Genomic DNA, 19,008 nt, shown 5'->3' with positions numbered 1-19,008 from the left:
GAATTATAGTACACTGATTGTACATACAATTTCCTGATGCTGAGCTTATAATTCTGGGATTGTAACTTTTAAAGTATTTTGAAATTAAAAAATTTAACTTTTGAAAAAAAAGTGTATTTTTATGATTTCATTGGTACTATATAAAACCTTTTCTAATTATTATATAGATGCAGATTTATAAAAGCTTGAATTTCTTATAATAAAAATAATGGTAAAGTTCATGATGAAGTATAGCTTTATATTTCTTATTAATAAGTTGGAGTGAATATTTCAGTATCTGCCTTTTTACTGTATTTATATCCAAGGCCTATATCTTTTAAAAGTGCTGATTTATGCAGAAGTAGTGAAGCTTGGGAGTTTTGCCCTTGGGGTTTACTTTCTTTATAGGATTAAAAAAACACTTGCAATTTATAGAATTACATGATTCTTAAGGATACTGAAATCAAAGATAATAACTTTAAAATAATTAAAGCAATGAAAGAAAATAGCACTGCACCTAGAGGACATGGATTTTTAAAAAATAAAAGATGATGAATAAAAGATTATTGGAAAATATAAAGAGTTCAAAAGTTTGCCTGTGTCAATTATTGGCAAAAAGTGTGACTTGGGCAGCTGGGGTGGCTTAGCGGTTTAGCGCTTGCCTTCAGCCCAGGGCATGATTCTGGAGACCCGGGATCGAGTCCCACATCAAGCTCCCTGCACGGAGCCTGCTTCTCCCTCTGCCTGTGTCTCTGCCTCTTTCTCTCTGGATCTCTCATGAATAAATAAATAAAAAAAAAAAAACTTAAAAAAAATGTGACTTAAGCAATTGGCTGTTTTCTGAGTTCTTAACATCTATTTAAAAGGAATGTTAATATAAACATTTGTCAACCTAAAAAGGATATACAAATAAATTAGACTATATTAAAGATAAATGACAAAATATTCTATTTTAGGAAGTTGATATATAACTTATTATATATCAGAATATTAATTTAAGGTCCATGGACTGAACAATTAATGAAGATTGAAAAATAATAATAATCACTCTTGGTTGAGTGCCACATATGGGCTAGACACTCTGTTAGGTGTTTTGTATGCATTTAGTTTAATCCTTATGATGAAGGTGCATATTATCCCTATTTTATTTTATTTTTTTAAAGATTTTATTTTAAGTAATGTCTACATCTACAGTGGGTCTTGAACCTACAACCCTGAGACCAAGAATTGCATGTTCTGTCTACTGAGCCATCCAGGTGCCCCATTCCTATTTTAAGTTAGTGTACTTCTCATTGAATTTACCAAAGAACACAATATATTTTTCTCTTTGTTTCTGTGGTGTATGTGTGTGTGTGTGTATTTTCATTTGATAAATTTACTTGGCCTGCTGTGTGCCGAGCGCTATGGTAGGCAGTGTAGGGATATGATAACTAAGAAGCACATTTTGATAGTTTAATGGGAGAGGCAAACATTGAAATAAGCAGTTAAAATGAAATGTCTTTGACTCCTAGAATCTCAGAATCCAGAATAATCATAAAGATCGTTTATTCTAAACTTCTAATGGAATTAGGATAGGAAAGAATTTCAGTAATTATCTAATTGAATTCTGTTATATGACAAATGAAGAAAATAGGCTCAAAATATTAGAGAGCTTAGTGTACAAAGTACTGGGGTAGGCTGTTAGGGTTACAAAGAAGAGTGCAGGGTATGCTGCTTCTCCTCAAGGAAATCATATAAAACATGTAAAGAGGAAAGGCTAACACAAATGTACTACAAGAAGAGTATACACAGTATACATAGGGAAAGATATCTGGTAGTGTCGAAAAGTCTTCCTTGATAATATGTAGGCATTTGAGCTCCCAAAAACAAGCTGCTGCATGAAAGAATAGAGAAATTGCCCTGAAATTTTTTGGAGATGGTAATGAGAAGGAGAATTAGGAAGAGTACTTACTGCCTTAGATATCTTAATGCCAATCCAATGAATTTCAAATTTTAACCTAAAGAAATAAATACAATTTGATAGTTATTAGCAAAACCTGAATGGAAGGAGATTTACAGTTATTGAGTCTAGGATTTGGAAGGTCAGGCCTGGGTGCTTTTTTCTATAAACTACACTTACTCTTTACTGTTTCTGTGAAGTGAGTAAATGTTTTTTTCTTTTTTTAAGTTTTCAATTCCAGTTAGTAACATATGATGTAATATTATATTCAGGTGTACAATATTATCATTCCACATTTCCATAAAACACCTGTTACTCCTCACAACCAAGTGCACTTCTTTTTTTAAGTATTTATTTAAATTCCAGTTAATTAACATGCAGTGTAATATTAGTTTCAGGTGTACAATTTAACGATTCAGCACTTCGGTACAAGTCAATGATACCCAGCAAGATTAAACAATTTGTCTGAAGTGTGAGACCTGTTAGTACATAAGAGAGTCAGCTTTCAAGTGGATTGCTCCAACTTGTGCTCTTAACCAAGAATTCTTGTTCAAAGAACTAGATCTTATTGAAGAAATTAGGGTTCAACGTTTTAAGTCATGAAGGAATGGGACTGAATGCTGAACTTAAGAGGAGAAGAAAGGCAGGAATATTTGGGTAAGGATAAATGGAAAAAGAACAGAAATCATAGTGTAAATTGCCCCCACCAAAGTATGTGGATGATGCTTCTAATTTAAATTATAAAGTTCTGTTCAGAGTGTAAATTGCCCCCACCAAAGTATGTGGATGATGCTTCTAATTTAAATTATAAAGTTCTGCTCAGAGCAAAGTATCTGATAAATACTTACTTTATGACCATTTTATTTCTCATAATGGTGAAGATTATATGGCAGTGTATGTGAAATTCTTTAAAAATTGGATAACATGAACATAAAATGTCATTGAGGAAACCACAAAGAGGAAAGCTATTATGGACTCTGTTCAAACCAAAAGGCCAGAGCGCTTCACGTGGATGGAATGTAAGAGAGCAATTGTCCAGTACTGGTCTGAGGTGGCACAGGAGGGCACTGTTAGAGTTAGTCATTATAACCTGGATTAGAGAAAACCACATTTCTATTAGAATAGGCTGGCCTGCAGGGCAAAAACCACAGAAGGGAAAAAGAATGCTCCTTTAAAGAACGTCCTGACACTGTATCACCAGAAATACTTGAGAATGAAAGTAGAGGGAAACCTATGATTGCACTAACAGTTCTCTGCAGATTTTCAAAGACTGCATCCACATAATGCAAATTAAGTCACACAAAGTAGTATCAACATGGGCACCTGGGTGGCTCAGTTGGCTAATGTTGGCCTTTGGCTCAGGTCATGATCTGGGGGTGCCGGGATCAAGCTCCTCATCTGGCTTCCTACTCAGTGGGGAGTCTGCTTCTCCCCCTGCTCGTGCTCTCTCTGTTCTCTTAATAAATAAATAAAATCTTTTTTTTTTTTTAAAAAAGCGTCAACACCAAAGAATAGTGGGAACCCATAAAACTAGTGTCAATAAGCTTAAATAGGAAAAGGCACTAGAGCTAAGGTTAGTTTTTTTCCTTCTTTTTTTGTGTGTAAATGGAGTGTGAGAGGTAAAATGTCTTTCACCTGATTCTCAAAATGCTCCAGAAAGGTTACCAAAATTCGTTAAGTCAAGGTTCTATTTCTCTGCAGAAGAGAGTGAATGAATGTCCTTTTTTTTTATTTTGGATAACTCATTTATTCAAAGTTTTTCATCATTATAAATAGTACTCTGATAAACATTTTTGTTGACTTATCATTTTCTACGATAAATTCCAGGAAGTAGAAGTAATAGGAAGCAAAATATGTATAATTTTAAGGCTCCTGAAACTCACTGTTGGAAATGCCCTCCAGAAAGCTTCCTTAAACAGGTGGTGCATAAGAATGCCCATCTCACTGCACTCTTACCTGTAGTAAATCATTCTTTTAAGTGTTGCTTATGTAACTTCTAGGAGTGGGAGAAGTAAGGAATATGTTCATGTATTTTTAATGTCCTTTTTTTTGGATTTCTAATGAATTTGAATTTTTTTCATGTTTCTTGGCCATTTGTATTTCTTTAGCAAATTGTTTGCTTGTACCCTTTAACTATTTTTCTACAGAGCTGTGTCTTTCTTCCCTGTTTTAGTAAAGTTCATAATAAGTTGATAACTTTTCCAAATGTCTCTCCCTGTTTACTTATGTTTTAACTGTGTTTATGTTTTTCCTCCTTTGCCTAGATATTTTAATTGTTATAAAATCAAATATGGGAATTAAAAAAATTCTTTATGTCATTATTTTTGGCCACATGCTAGTATTTTTTTATCCATCTGTGTAAGTCTTTTGATTTGTCTTGGGGTTCAGTGTCAGGTTAGAGTCTGCCTTTAAAATCTGACCACAACTAGGACGCCTTGGTGGCTCAGCAGTTGAGCATCTGCCTTTCAGCTCAGGGCGTGATCCCTGTCCTGGGATTGAGTCCCACTTTGGGCTCCCTGCCTGGAGCCTGCTTCTCCCATTGCCTGTGTCTCTGCCTCTCTCTGTGTGTCTCTCATGAGTAAATAAATAAAATAAAATCTTTATAAAAATAATTGACCACAATTAATCCACTAATCCAGCCTTTGAATTCAAATTAAAATACTGTGATGTTATTTCTAGTTTTGATTATTTCTTCTTTCTCAGGCGGATGTAGCCATTTTAGTTGTAGACGCCAGCAGGGGAGAGTTTGAAGCTGGATTTGAGACTGGGGGACAGACTCGAGAACACGGCCTCTTGGTTCGTTCTCTTGGAGTAACACAGCTTGCAGTTGCGGTCAATAAGATGGATCAGGTATTTGAAGGCGAATGAGCATTCATTTCATTTCAGATGTTAGTTAAGATGCTATTCTGCTTTATCGATGACCTCAGACATGACTAGTGTATATCTTATTAGTCTAATGGTCATATTTAAAAGAGATAATTCATGACCCTCATATTAAATAAATGAGATACAAGTAAATTTTAAGCAAAAATGTATTCTGACTTTCAACATTAATTTTAAAATCTTAAAATTGCTTTTAGTTGTAAAATAATACTCAATTAATTTTAGTATAAAGAAACTTGAAATTACCAATATAGGTTGGAAATATATCCAATTCCCCTAATCCCCAACGAAATCTTTTAACTTTTTGTTTAGTGCGTCCACCTGGTTTATTTTTATAGATGAAAATATTGTTCTTCATAACATTGTGTTATGATCTGTTCTGTTAGCTCCTTTTTAAAAAAAATTGGTAATGTTCTTGTGCATGTTTCTAAGTAATTAACTTTTGTATGAACAGATTGTTTTTATAGCTTTATTCTAGTCCGTTTTAAAGATATATGTAACTTATTCAAGTAATCCCCTACTTCTGAATATTTCTAGGTGTGTGTGTGTGTGTGTGTGTGTGTGTGTGTATTTGGACATAGTTTATTCTGTGGAAATTTCTGGGTCTAAGGGCATATGCATTTTTAGACTTGCTATATATATGATCAAAATTCCTTCAAGAAAAGTTCTTGTTATTTACTCTCAGCATATATGGTATATGCACTTTCCCACTTAATCAACACTGCTGTTCTTAAATGGTTATTTTTCAATTTGATATTCAAAACATGTTTCTTTTTTTGTTAACGTACTTTTCAATGAATCTTAATATTTCAATATACTTTGTATATTTGTTAACCATTTATGTTTTTAATTTTTTTAAATAAATTTATTTTTTATTGGTGTTCAATTTACCAACATACAGAATAACACCCAGTGCTCATCCCGTCAAGTGCCCCTCTCAGTGCCCGTCACCCATTCACCCCCACCTCCCGCCCTCCTCCCCCTCCACCACCCCTAGTTCGTTTCCCAGAGTTAGGAGTTTTTATGTTCTGTCTCCCTTTCTGATATTTCCCACACATTTCTTCTCCCTTCCCTTATATTCCCTTTCACTATTATTTATATTCCCCAAAAGAATGAGAACATGTGTTTGTCCTTCTCCGATTGACTTACTTCACTCAGCATAATAACCTCCAGTTCCATCCACGTCGAAGCAAATGGTGGGTATTTGTCATTTCTAATGGCTGAGGAATATTCCATTGTATACATAGACCACATCTTCTTTATCCATTCATCTTTCGATGGACACTGAGGCTCCTTCCACAATTTGGCTATTGTGGCCATTGCTGCTATAAACATTGGGTTGCAGGTGTCCTGGCGTTTCATTGCATCTGTATCTTTGGGGTAAATCCCCAACAGTGCAATTGCGGGTCGTAGGGCAGTCTATTTTTAATTCTTTGAGGAACCTCCACACAGTTTTCCAGAGTGGCTGCACCAGTTCACATTCCCACCAACAGTGCAGGAGGGTTCCCTTTTCTCCGCATCCTCTCCACCATTTGTGGTTTTCTGCCTTGTTAATTTTCCCCATTCTCACTGGTGTGAGGTGGTATCTCATTGTTGTTTTGACTTGTATTTCCCTGATGGCAAGTGATGCAGAACATTTTCTCATGTGCATGTTGGCCATGTCTATGTCTTTCTCTGTGAGATTTCTCTTCATGTGTTTGCCCATTTCCTGATTGGATTGTTTCTTTGGTGTTGAGTTTAAGAAGTTCTTTATAGATCTTGGTAACTAGTCCTTTATCTGATACGTCATTTGCAACTATCTTCTCCCATTCTGTAGGTTGTCTTTTAGTTTTGTTGACTGTATCCTTTGCTGTGCAAAAGCTTCTTATCTTGATGAAGTTCCAATAGTTCATTTTTGCTTTTGTTTCTTTTGCCTTCGTGGATGTATCTTGCAAGAAGTTACTGTGGCCAAGTTCAAAAAGGGTGTTGCCTGTGTTCTCCTCTAGGATTTTGATGGAATCTTGTCTCACATTTAGATCTTTCATCCATTTTGAGTTTATCTTTGTGTATGGTGCAAGAGAGTGGTCTAGTTTCATTCTTCTGCATGTGGATGTCCAATTTTCCCAGCACCATTTATTGAAGAGACTGTCTTTCTTCCAGTGGATAGTCTTTCCTCCTTTATCGAATATTAGTTGACCATAAAGTTCAGGGTCCACTTCTGGGTTCTCTCTTCTGTTCCATTGATCTATGTGTCTGTTTTTGTGCCAGTACCACACTTGTCTTGATGACCACAGCTTGTAGTACAGCCTGAAATCTGGCATTGTGATGCCCCAAGCTATGGTTTTCTTTTTTAAAATTCTCCTGGCTATTCAGGGTCTTTTCTGATTCCACATAAATCTTAAAATAATTTGTCCTAACTCTCTGAAGAAAGTCCATGGTATTTTGATAGGGATTGCATTAAACGTGTAAATTGCCCTGGGTAACATTGACATTTTCACAATATTAATTCTGCCAATCCATGAGCATGGAATATTTTTCCATCTCTTTGTGTCTCCCTCAATTTCTTTCAGAAGTGTTCTATAGTTTTGAGGGTATAGATCCTTTACCTCTTTGGTTAGGTTTATTCCTAGGTATCTTATGCTTTTGGGTGCAATTGTAAATGGGATTGACTCCTTAATTTCTCTTTCTTCAGTCTCATTGTTAGTGTATAGAAATGCCACTGACTTCTGGGCATGGATTTTGTATCCTGCCACGTTACCAAATTGCTGTATGAGTTCTAGCAATCTTGGGGTGGAGGCTTTTGGGTTTTCTATGTAGAGTATCATGTCATCGGCGAAGAGGGAGAGTTTGACTTCTTTGCCAATTTGAATGCCTTTAATGTCTTTTTGTTGTCTGATTGCTGAGGCTAGGACTTCCAGTACTATGTTGAATAGCAGTGGTGAGAGTGGACACCCCTGTCTTGTTCCTGATCTTAGGGGAAAGGCTCCCAGTGTTTCCCCATTGAGAATGATATTTGCTGTGGGCTTTTCGTAGATGGCTTTTAAGATGTTGAGGAATGTTCCCTCTATCCCTATACTCTGAAGAGTTTTGATCAGGAATGGATGCTGTATTTTGTCAAATGCTTTCTCTGCATCTAATGAGAGGATCATATGGTTCTTGGTTTTTCTCTTGCTGATATGATGAATCACATTGATTGTTTTATGAGTGTTGAACCAGCCTTGTGTCCCAGGGATAAATCCTACTTGGTCATGGTGAATAATTTTCTTAATGTACTTTGGATCCTATTGGCTAGTATCTTGTTGAGAATTTTTGCATCCATGTTCATCAGGGATATTGGTCTGTAATTCTCATTTTTGGTGGGGTCTTTGTCTGGTTTTGGAATTAAGGTGATGCTGGCCTCATAGAACGAATTTGTAAGTACTCCATCTCTTTCTATCTTTCCAAACAGCTTTAGTAGAATAGGTATGGTTTCTTCTTTAAACGTTTGATAGAATTCCCCTGGGAAGCCATCTGGCCTTGGACTTTTGTGTCTTGGGAGATTTTTGATGACCGCTTCAATTTGCTCTCTGGTTATTGGCCTGTTTAGGTTTTCTATTTCTTCCTGTTCCAGTTTTGGTAGTTTGTGTAATTTTGGAATTATTTACATAATCTACTCGTGTTTGAAACTTACCAATTTTTAAGTATAATTATTGAAGATATTAATCCTTTATCTTGTCTTAGATCTTTTTCCCAATTTGTTATTTTACTTTTCATTTTGTGTGTTTTTGACATATATTCAAATTTAGAAGTATTTCCTTTTGATTCTTTCTTTATCCTTAGGTATTTTCTTATCCTGGGATCAGATACTTACCTACATTTTTTTCGATATACTTCTTTTACAGTATCATTATTACACATACCTTTTATTTTTCCCTAATATTTTAGTATGAAAAATTTCAAATAAAAGGAATAGAAAAAAGACTAGTAGAAAGAATTTTACAATAAATACCGTATTATACACGCTACTTAAGATTCTCCGACATACTTATTTGCTCCTTAGTCTGTCTGCCCCATGTCCATCCATTAATCCATTTTATTTTGACAAGAATTTCCAAGTAAGTTATATGTTGTTATACTTACCCCTAAATACTACAGCATGCAGAGTTCATATCACATATACATTTTTAGTCTATTTGGCTTGGCAGGGGTGTATCAATATTTTTATTTTACTTCACTAGTTGGTCTGAGCACAATTTAATAATTTTATTCACTCCGTCTTCTTAAATTTGAAGTGACTTATAGCATATACAAAAAGTTCTATGTGTATTGGAGTTTGTTTCTAGGCTTTCTGTTGTAGGAAAATTTATTTTTAGATCATATTAATAGTAAGATCTGATATTCCAAATTTGAATTTTAATAGATTTCATATTTAATATATTTTATAGTCTTCATTTTTTAATGTTTTATTGCAGAAATTTATATTTTATATGTAGCATGGTCTGAAGCATAGTTTTAAAAATTGAATCTTTATCAGGTTAATTGGCAACAAGAAAGGTTTCAAGAGATTACTGGAAAACTTGGGCACTTTCTTAAGCAAGCAGGTTTTAAGGTAAGATAATTTTAAATTTATTTAGTTACTTTGATTTTAAATTTAGTTATTTTATTTAGTTACTTTAAGTCTCATCTTACTGATATAGGAGAAAATACTAATACAGATAGTTTGGTGTCCTTGTTTTTATTTCTGCCTGGTATCATGTATATCTTATGTTCTTCTCCTTACTTCAACAAGGAAAATTGCACATTTTATAAATTGGCTTGAACTTAACATAAATAAAAGACTTTTCTCCAGCTATTAAATTAGGTGGATAGGTTTAGCGAGGTCACAGAGGAATGGATACTATACATCCACTACAGTAGAAACTAGTAGAGAGGAATTTCTCTAGCAAAATGTGAATGAAATATGTCTATGTTACCAGGTAAAAATGCTTGAGTGTTTTGGAACAAATTTGTAAGTTTTCCACAAAATCAAATTAGTTGAAAATTTGTTGGATTAGATAACTTCAAGGCTGTAGTTCTATGATTTCTACTACTTTTTTTAAAAGTACATAATTGCTTTTGCAAACTTGGTGCAGCATGGTAATAGCCTTTTAACTTTTTGAAAGCAATGTTGTATTAAGTTTCGTATATTCAATCTTTTTTAATAGGAAAGTGATGTGGCTTTTATCCCTACAAGTGGTCTCAGTGGTGAAAATCTAATCACAAGATCTCAATCAGGTGAACTCACAAAATGGTATAAAGGACTATGTTTATTAGAACAAATTGGTAAGTACACTGCCATACTGATTTTAATGCATTATAAGCTTGATGTTGTTATTTAAAGTTCTTGATGGGAGACAGGTGATGTGTATGAAAAAGCATAGAGTTTATAGTCAGAAAAGCTAGTATAGTAGTTTTGAAATCGCCTGCAATATTTATTATCATTTTTTAATATTTTATTTATATATTCATGAAAGGCAGAGAGAGAGGCAGAGATATAGGCAAAGGGAGAAGCAGGCTCCCCTGGGGAACCCCATGTGGGACTCGATCCCAGGACCCAGGGATCACAACCTGAGCAGAAGGCAGAAGCTCAACCACTGAGCCACCCAGGTGTCCCTCACCTGCAATTTTTTTTTTCACCTGCAATATTTAAACTAATACTCAATTTTCTTTTAGTTAATGAGGTGCATGTGTATCCTGCATAGACTATTGTTGACATTAAATGAGATTATGTATATGGAAACATTTTATAAACTACAGAGTTACATGAATGAGAGTCAATTTACTATTTGTAATTAAAAAAGAAAATTATTTTCTAGGAGACATGGGACTATAATGGGATGATTGGACCTTAGTCAAAAATTACTTTTACATTAAACCTTGGTTTTTTGCCATTTTTCCAGATTCCTTCAAGCCTCCTCAGAGATCTATTGATAAGCCTTTTAGATTATGTGTATCTGATGTTTTCAAAGGTAAGTGCTACTTCTATAGTGCTTCTTCAGTCTGGCCCCTGCTTTTCATTTTCTCTTTTCTCAGATAAAATTATTATACTGTCTTCATATTCTCCCTTCCCATGCCAATGTAAGGATCGTTGCCAAAGTAATCTTGAAATGCATAGTTTTAGTTACTTAACTCCCCTGCCCAGAAAAATCTTCAGTTTACTTCCGTTTACTTCATTTCCGCTGCTCATACTCATCCTCCAGGTATAGAACACACCTTTTCCTTTCTCTTCCTAGCCTCCTGTTTGTTTTTGTTTTTTTGTTTTCCCTCTCTTTAGATCTCTTTGGTTTTTGTATCCTTCAGCCAAATGGACTGTTACAATTTCTTAACCACATAGAGTCTTTGTTGCCACTCTGGCTAGCCAATGTTTTGCTCTTCTTTTTCTTTCCTTGCCCTTCTCCAGGAGTCTGGGTCTGGGTCCGTCTGGGAGATAGATACCATACATAGGTAAAAAGAGAAATTTAATATAAAGAAATATTAATATGATAAAAGAGTGGCTGTAAGATAAGAGGAAACTGTCTGGTACTGGAGGGCTGAGGAAGAGTATGCAAAGAAAGAAAAACTACTTAGAAGGCCATGTTGGGGAAGGTGTATAAAATACCTGAGCGTACATCCAATTTAATGCGTACAAGACCCTGTTTAGAAAACTATAATATAGAAATGGAATCTAAATAAATAAATAAATAAATAAATAAATAAATGTATAACATAAATGTTGAAATAATTAGATATCAGTGGTCTCCCAATCCCCCATTATCCCGGAGCAGGCAGTGCAGAGTGGATTTGGAACTGAGAGGCAATAAATTGGTAACTGATGGGCTCACCCACACATGTACTCTAAGGTGCGCACCTCTTTGTTCTCTGTCCTCTGTCATTGCATTGTTCGTGCAGTATTGTAATTGTTTCTGTGCTTTTTATTTAACTTAGATTTTGAAATCCTTAAAGGCAAGTACTGTCTCCTCTATGTCTTTGTCTGCAGGATCTAGCTCAGTGCCTGACCCATAATATATGTTTAATAAATGTTTAATAAATGGATGAGTGAAGGTGCTTCCCAGAAAATCCTTCAATGAAATTGAAATGAATTATTATTATTATTATTATTATTATTATTATTATTATTACTGGCTTCCCAATTCTAGTAGAAGAAATATGGTAATGCTTTTTAAAATGCCTGTTATCTATTTAAAATACAAAATACAAAGGATTAACAATAGTTGCTGACTCTGCTTTTTCACCTTCTGTTCTCTCTCTTCAGACTGCTTCCTGACTTCTGCTTACAGAAGTGTTACCAAATGACTCTTTGGTTGCCAAAGTGAAAACACATTTTTCAGTTCTATCTTATTTCCACCTTAGTTGAATTTGGCATTACTTCTGAGGCTGGCGGCCATATCCGTCTTGAAACTTTTCTCCCTTGGTTTCTGTGACCCACTTTCTCCTGCTATCCTGTTTCTCTGACTTCTCTGTATCTTTTTTCTGTTCTGTTGCTTCAGTCTTTTTGTTCTTCTAGATGGTGTTTTCAGACAGACATCCATGGCTCATCTACCTCCTGTGTCTTGATGCTTCCCAGATTTCCTTATTTCCTTTTTTTTTTTTTTTTTTTTGCTTCCCAGATTTCCAACTCAGGTGTCTTTTCACTCTCTGCTATTGCTGGACATCTCCACAGAAAGTGTGCTCCTAGGGTTCCATTCTCATGGAATTTGATGTGACTGGTGCCCCCTGAAATGCATCTTCTCCCACCTGTATGCCTTGTAGACACTTCAAGTTTACCGAGGCTAAATGGATTTTGTTGTTTAATTTCCTATCTCACATTTAATGCCACTGTCATCATAGACTTCTTCCTTTTGCCATTATCCATCATCTACCTTATTCCCAAACTCTTGAGTTTACTTCCTATCTGCAGTGTGTACATTTCCCCCATCAACCTCTCCTCCTTTCTGACACAAAAATACCATCACATCACTTCTCTGTTCACAGTTCTTCACTGGCTTCCTGTTCTTTAACTGAGGATGGAATTCCAGCCTTGAGCATGATTTATGAGGCCCCTTTATCGTTTGTCTCTTGCCTGTCCCTGTTGCCTCATGTCTTGCCTTTTCCTCCTTATTGCACATGGTCCCATAAACATTTCACATAAAAGACACATGGGTCTTAGCACATGTCACATGTGATTATGACTCTATGCCTGTGCACAGTCTCCTGGGTCAGCAGTGTTTCCTCCTTCCCCCTACCCTTATATGTACAGCCACATGCTAAACTCCTGTTCTTTCTCCTTCTGAGTGCCCAGCTAGTACAGTCATTCCCTCTCATGGATTCTTTGGAGTACCTTCTTCTATTCTCATTGTACATTCTAAATAAATTTGTCTCTGGACAGTGTAATCATTTTTGTCTTTCTCTTCACTAGAGTAAACCCTTTATGGGTAGTGGCTTACATTTTCATCTTTTTATCCCTAGTGGTTACATGGCTTGGTATGGAGTAAATGCTCAGTAATTATTCAAAAAAAGAATGAATCTCACTTTTTGTAACATGAAAGTTTTGATTTGTAAGAAAGTCTAGAGTAGAATGTGGGATGCCATATTTAGTAGATATGTTAAAAATTCTGAAATGATCTTTGCTTAATGTTCATTGCACTGCTAGTTTTATGTAACTCCCAGGTGTAACCAACAGCAATCATCAGGTAACATTGCTATGTGAATTGTAAGATTTGGGCATGTTTTGCAGATCAAGGATCTGGATTTTGTGTAACTGGTAAAATTGAAGCTGGTTATATCCAGACTGGTGACCGACTACTAGCAATGCCTCCTAACGAAACTTGTACTGCAAAAGGTATTCCTCTGCGAGATTCTTTTGCTAAAAACCTTCAAGTTGAGACAGCAGATTTTTAAAAGTAGTTTAGTTATTAACTCCTGAGTGAATAACCTCTTAGTGAAATTGTAACTGACTGTCAAAATGATACTAACTGTTGAAGATAAAAATGTGAAAACACTAAACGATTTTTTCTGTTGTGACTATGTGTATATAAATGTACATAGAACATTCAAACTGTGGTGGCATTTCTTCTTTTCTTTTCTGACACTAATTCAAAAAGCCTGGTTAGGATTTAACCAGATGTATAGACACCTGACAGATACATTTAAAATAGTATTCAGTAGCAGAAATTAAATCTAACCCCATCCTGGCACTAAACAGTCAGTAACAAAGCAGACTGTTTGCTACTGTGTTGTTTTAAAACGTTTATTTCAGAATTACTATAAGGTAACAGCTTTGATCGTGTTTATACCAAAAAAATATTTTTTGCACTAAGACCTAAGGAAATAAGATGCAAATGCAAAGAATCTTAATGTTGAAAAGAGAAATTGAGCTAATGTGCCAGTTACTGCTTTCCCACATGTAATATATGACCTTTCATAATGAACAATAACATTTCTTTGAATCCTTTGCTCTTACAAGTGTATGTGTTATTCTTTCTGAATTCTGCTTGAAAGTTTATAATTCTGTATTTATCTTAATCTAGCTTCCAGCTAAGCCTCCAACTTCAACATAAAACTGATGATATGTTTTATACTATAGTAGTAATATAATAATTTATAGCAATTTTAAGCTAAAATATAGTGGGAATGTTAAAAAATTTTAGATTTCAGTGCTTTTCCTCTCTCTCTTTTTTTTTAAAGATTTATTTATTTATTTTGGAGAGGATGAGTGGGAGGGGCAGAGGACAGGGAGAGAGAATCCCAAGCAGATTCCCCGCTGCGCCTGGAGCCCAGCACAGGTCTCTGTCTCAGGACCCTGTGATCACAACCTGAGCTGAAATCAAGAGTCAAGTACTTAACGACTGAGCCACTCAGACACCTTTCCTCTGTTACACTTATTTATAGTTTATATGCAGAGTTGTACCTGACTGGTTTATAAATTTGAATGTACATTTTGTTTGAATTATTTTGCTTACTTTAAAAGTTGATTTCTTAAAGATTATAAGAAATTAATATCTTTTTAGGTAACAATTTAAAGAATAAGGGAATGAAAACCAAAGTTACTTCCATTTTAGTTTTTGCTTTCTGCTTGCCTAGGGATTGTGAAAATTCTGTTTAGATAAAGAGTAATGCACACATTTAAAAAAAGATTTATTTATTTATTTATTTGAGAGAGAGAGCACAAGAGCATGAGTGGAGGGAAGGATAGAGGGAGAGAGAATTTCAAGCAGACTCCTCACTGAGCGCAGAGCCCAAGGCTCGATCTCACAACCCTGAGATCATAACCTGAGCCGAAACCAAGAGTCAGACGCTCAACCCACTGAGCCACCAGGCACCCCAATAATGCATGCTTTTTATACAAGAATCATTTTCCATCAACCTATTGTTTGCAAGTTCAGATCTCTGCTTTTGTTTTTTAAAGTGATCAAGAACTACAACACTTTTGACATACTAATTTCTTTGTTAATGAGGTCTTTTGAGAACAGGAATTTTTAAAATAATCGATAGCCATGAATTAAAACCATGATCCTAAAATTATCATAGACTTTACAGATTGGCTCTTTTGTGACCTCCAAAATCATACTTTACCTCTGAAAGTACCACATTCTTTCTCTCTCTCCTTCCTGTCCCTTACCCATTAGGAAAACTCTAACCATTTATCTTTAGTCTTAAGGAGAAGCTGTATCAGAAGCCCCTGAGATCATACTCCACTCCTTGACGGCCACTCTTGTAACCCAGCTTTGGAGGTTCTCAGTCCTTAATTTCTAACTCTTGCTTTTGCTTAATTTACTTGATTGTTCAATGCACCCTTCTATCTCAACAATTCTGTCACTAACCAGTAGTATGCTAAAAGAGAGAAAGGACTAAATCTGCTACCAATAAATGTAAATTCTAAATTAAGTTTTCATTTTATTAATGTATCAGGTTTATGGACTGTTAAAAAAGAACTTCTTTGTGTGATGTCTGTCCAAGGAAGAGGGTCCTTAAGAAGATGAATATTATATATAGGACAGTCTAACATATTTAAAGAGAGAAAATCAGATTATAGATTTCCCCTAAAAAAATTTTATATTGCTCGTTGAACATCTAGTATGAAAACTCTTCAGAATCCTAAGCTAAAGGCAATCTCTGTTAAATGTAAGTAGCTAGCCTCTGTCTTCAGTTCCACATTTCGTAGCAAAAATCAGATGTGGTCACTTTAAGTTTACATTTTAAACCTAAATTTCATTAGTTGAAAATTTAACAAGTACTTCTTGATATCATAATTGTTAACATTTTTTGGAATCAAGAACCTCTTTGATGCCTTGATGAAAGTTATGGCCCTCCTAGGATTAGTGCAAATGTGTACATAAATAAAATTTTACATAAAACTGTAGATTGTCTCAGAGCTCTTCAGAGTTCTCCCTGAACTCATAAAAAGTCTGAAAGAAACTTATTTAAGAGTTTCTTAAGAGCATGCTACATGGGAAAAATAAGTATTTTGAGAAAGGTAAGGATGAATTATAGTTTACTAAAATCATGTCAGTTAAGAACTGTTTCTCAGTGGTTGGCCCATGCATGTACTGTCTTCATCAAAACATTCGAGTTCTGGCAGTCTGGGTGGCTCAGCTGCTTAGCACCGCCGTCAGCCCAGGGCGTGACCCTGGAGACCCGGGATCAAGTCCCGCATTGGGCTCCCTGCAAGGAGCCTGCTTCTCCCTCTGCCTCTGTCTCTCTCTCTCTTTATCTCTGTATCTCCCATGAATAAATAAATAAAATCTTTAAAAAACAAAAAACAATAAAACAAAACTTCAAGTTCTAGTGGAAAGAAACTTATCCCATCAATTGCCTCTCAGAATCAGGAAATGTGAGATACCTTTTAAAAGCTTTTGAATAAGGTAGCTGAGTAGTACCCTTTGTAATTGTTCTCCAAGATTATCTCTAGGTAATAAAAGTATATAACAACACCTGAGATTATTTTTAAATTAAATTTCCTGCACTTTTCATATAACCAGTTATCATTGTATATCTCTCTCTCTGGAAAGTATTTCTTTCAAGCCAGGAGTAGTGAAGGGGCCTGTCAAGAGCACAATCTGAGCAGTGATGCCCAAAGGATTACTCAGAGAACTCAGGTGATTGTTTAGGTGGTTGTCTAATTAAAAGCAGAAAGCAGAGTTCAAGAGAATAAAATATAAGTGGGCACCTTCTTTAGTCCCCTATTTTATGTTATCAAGTCATTTGAGCTGCATTATTCATGCAGTTATAAGAGAACTGTTTGGGGTATGTTTAATGAATATACAGGTTTTATAAATGAGTTTTAAAATCTTTATTAATTAAGCAGATATAGGCCTTTTTTGACAAAAACAAGTCACTTTATGTTTAGGGTAGTGTTCTAGAAGAGTCAAGTCTAGAGGAAGTGTGTTTTCCTCAACGCTCACAGTTACACTTCTCATTCTCAATCCATTCATATTGAAAATGATGAGTAGTGACTGATGAGGCATAAATCAGCTAAGCTCTCTTGGTTATGGTTTGATATTGAGGTGTGTCACTGTATGCTTTGGTTTTTACTCATTTCCAGGAATCACTCTGCACGATGAACCGGTCGACTGGGCGGCAGCAGGTGATCATGTTAGTCTTACGTTAGTTGGGATGGATATCATCAAGATCAAGTGAGTGAGAAAATGAGTTTAAGTGACCATTGTTTTGGATATGGGACCTCAAAACATAGGTTTTGCTATTCACCTGCTAAACTGAAAGAAGGAGTATTAATTTCAGATTTCATTTGGCCAAACATAGGCACTTGCAGAAGTGTAAGAATGATGAACAAAACCTACTTAAAACTGAAATTAATACATAACGGCATATGTACTTGTCATGTTCTTTGAATGAAAACTATTAGGTATGAAAATGTTACAATGTTAATAATGGTTATAAAGCTATGCTTTAGCCCAAAGGGGTATTTATAAAAAGTTCCCAACTTACTTGATTGTTTCACTTTGTAAATGATTTTAGAGGTATTCCTATTGGATGTATATTTATTTATCCTTCAACTACCTTCTTTTTTTTTTATTTTGTCTCATTACAGTGTTGGCTGCATATTTTGTGGCCCCAAAGAGCCCATTAAATCTTGCACTCGTTTCAGAGCTCGAATCCTCATCTTTAATATTGAAATTCCTATTACTAAAGGATTTCCTGTAAGTTTCAAAATGTTTGTTATTGTAACTTTAAAGATAACTTCGAAGTAACTTCATCCTAAAAAGTAGTAACTTATTTTATAAGCAAGAATGCTACAGTTATTTTCAACTAACATCTTAATACTCTAATCCAGAAAAATATATTAGATTTTGAAAGTCATTTTTATTTTTTTATTTTGGTCCTTGAACCTGGAGGTTTTTTCAAAGAGGAATTAAGAAGAAATATTATAAATAGGATATAAACTAATGATAATAGTAAAATTCATCTAGGGAAAATGGTAGATATTTTTTACTGTGTTCTAGAGGTTATTTGACTAATATTAGATTGTGTTTTTCTATTCTTGTTTTAACATGCTTATTCATATTTTATTATTGTAAGAGTAATACATTATTACATGAAACTTTGGAAAACACAAAAGATAAGGATAGGCTATAATTGCATAATACATAACTATCTCTACACTTTACATTTTAATGATTTTTTTTATGTGTGTATGTTGTTCACCCATCAGTATTTATGGGCATATTCTAGGGTTGCTTGCCATAGGATTAACTAATTTAAGAATTGAAGCAGCACATTCAAACTTAACAAGCTGTGATGTTCATTTTGTAGGTTATCATTTCCCAGCATCATTTGAATATTTATGGAAAGGAGGGGGATTTTATACTATAATGTTACTTAGCCAGAAGACATATTACTAGTGAATTGTATGAGTTCCTTCTTTTATGTGTAATTTTTTTTCAGATATTTGGGGGTCATGCTCTGTTTATAGATTGATACTTTGCTTTTGCCACTTAACAGATAAAGTTTTTACCATTAGGCTTTTTTTTTTTTATCATCTTATATAGTACAGATTTGTATGATAATCAAAAGTATTTCTCAGTGGAATTCAATGGCTTGCCTTTGAAAATACAAACAGATTGTTTTTACCATTTGATACATCTTGAAATAATAATAAGACAGTAGTTGACCTTTAAACTTAATTTGGTTAGTGATAAGGTTTTTGAGGTTGGAAATAAATTTATTTAGCTCATTTAAATTCATTTTATACTTAATATACCTTTATTTGAGAT

General features: G+C 34.7%; 1 protein-coding gene across 3 annotated transcripts in view; it reads left to right on the top strand.

Annotated features, from left to right (window-relative positions):
- The window catches only part of HBS1L (HBS1 like translational GTPase), an 85,015-nt gene that overhangs the window by 55,373 nt on the left and 10,634 nt on the right, over nucleotides 1–19,008 (top strand). For all 3 annotated transcript variants that reach the window (XM_055324658.1, XM_055324655.1, XM_055324659.1), the window contains 7 exons: nucleotides 4,622–4,768; nucleotides 9,294–9,368; nucleotides 9,964–10,081; nucleotides 10,699–10,767; nucleotides 13,512–13,616; nucleotides 17,319–17,409; nucleotides 17,826–17,934. In XM_055324658.1, coding sequence (XP_055180633.1) covers nucleotides 4,622–4,768; nucleotides 9,294–9,368; nucleotides 9,964–10,081; nucleotides 10,699–10,767; nucleotides 13,512–13,616; nucleotides 17,319–17,409; nucleotides 17,826–17,934 — 714 coding nt within the window. The remainder of the gene's footprint in view (nucleotides 1–4,621; nucleotides 4,769–9,293; nucleotides 9,369–9,963; nucleotides 10,082–10,698; nucleotides 10,768–13,511; nucleotides 13,617–17,318; nucleotides 17,410–17,825; nucleotides 17,935–19,008) is intronic.

This window comes from Nyctereutes procyonoides, unplaced genomic scaffold (genome assembly GCF_905146905.1).
Source record: "Nyctereutes procyonoides isolate TBG_1078 unplaced genomic scaffold, NYPRO_anot_genome, whole genome shotgun sequence".
Lineage (NCBI taxonomy): Eukaryota > Metazoa > Chordata > Mammalia > Carnivora > Canidae > Nyctereutes > Nyctereutes procyonoides.
This window is presented reverse-complemented; position numbering and strand designations above follow the sequence as displayed.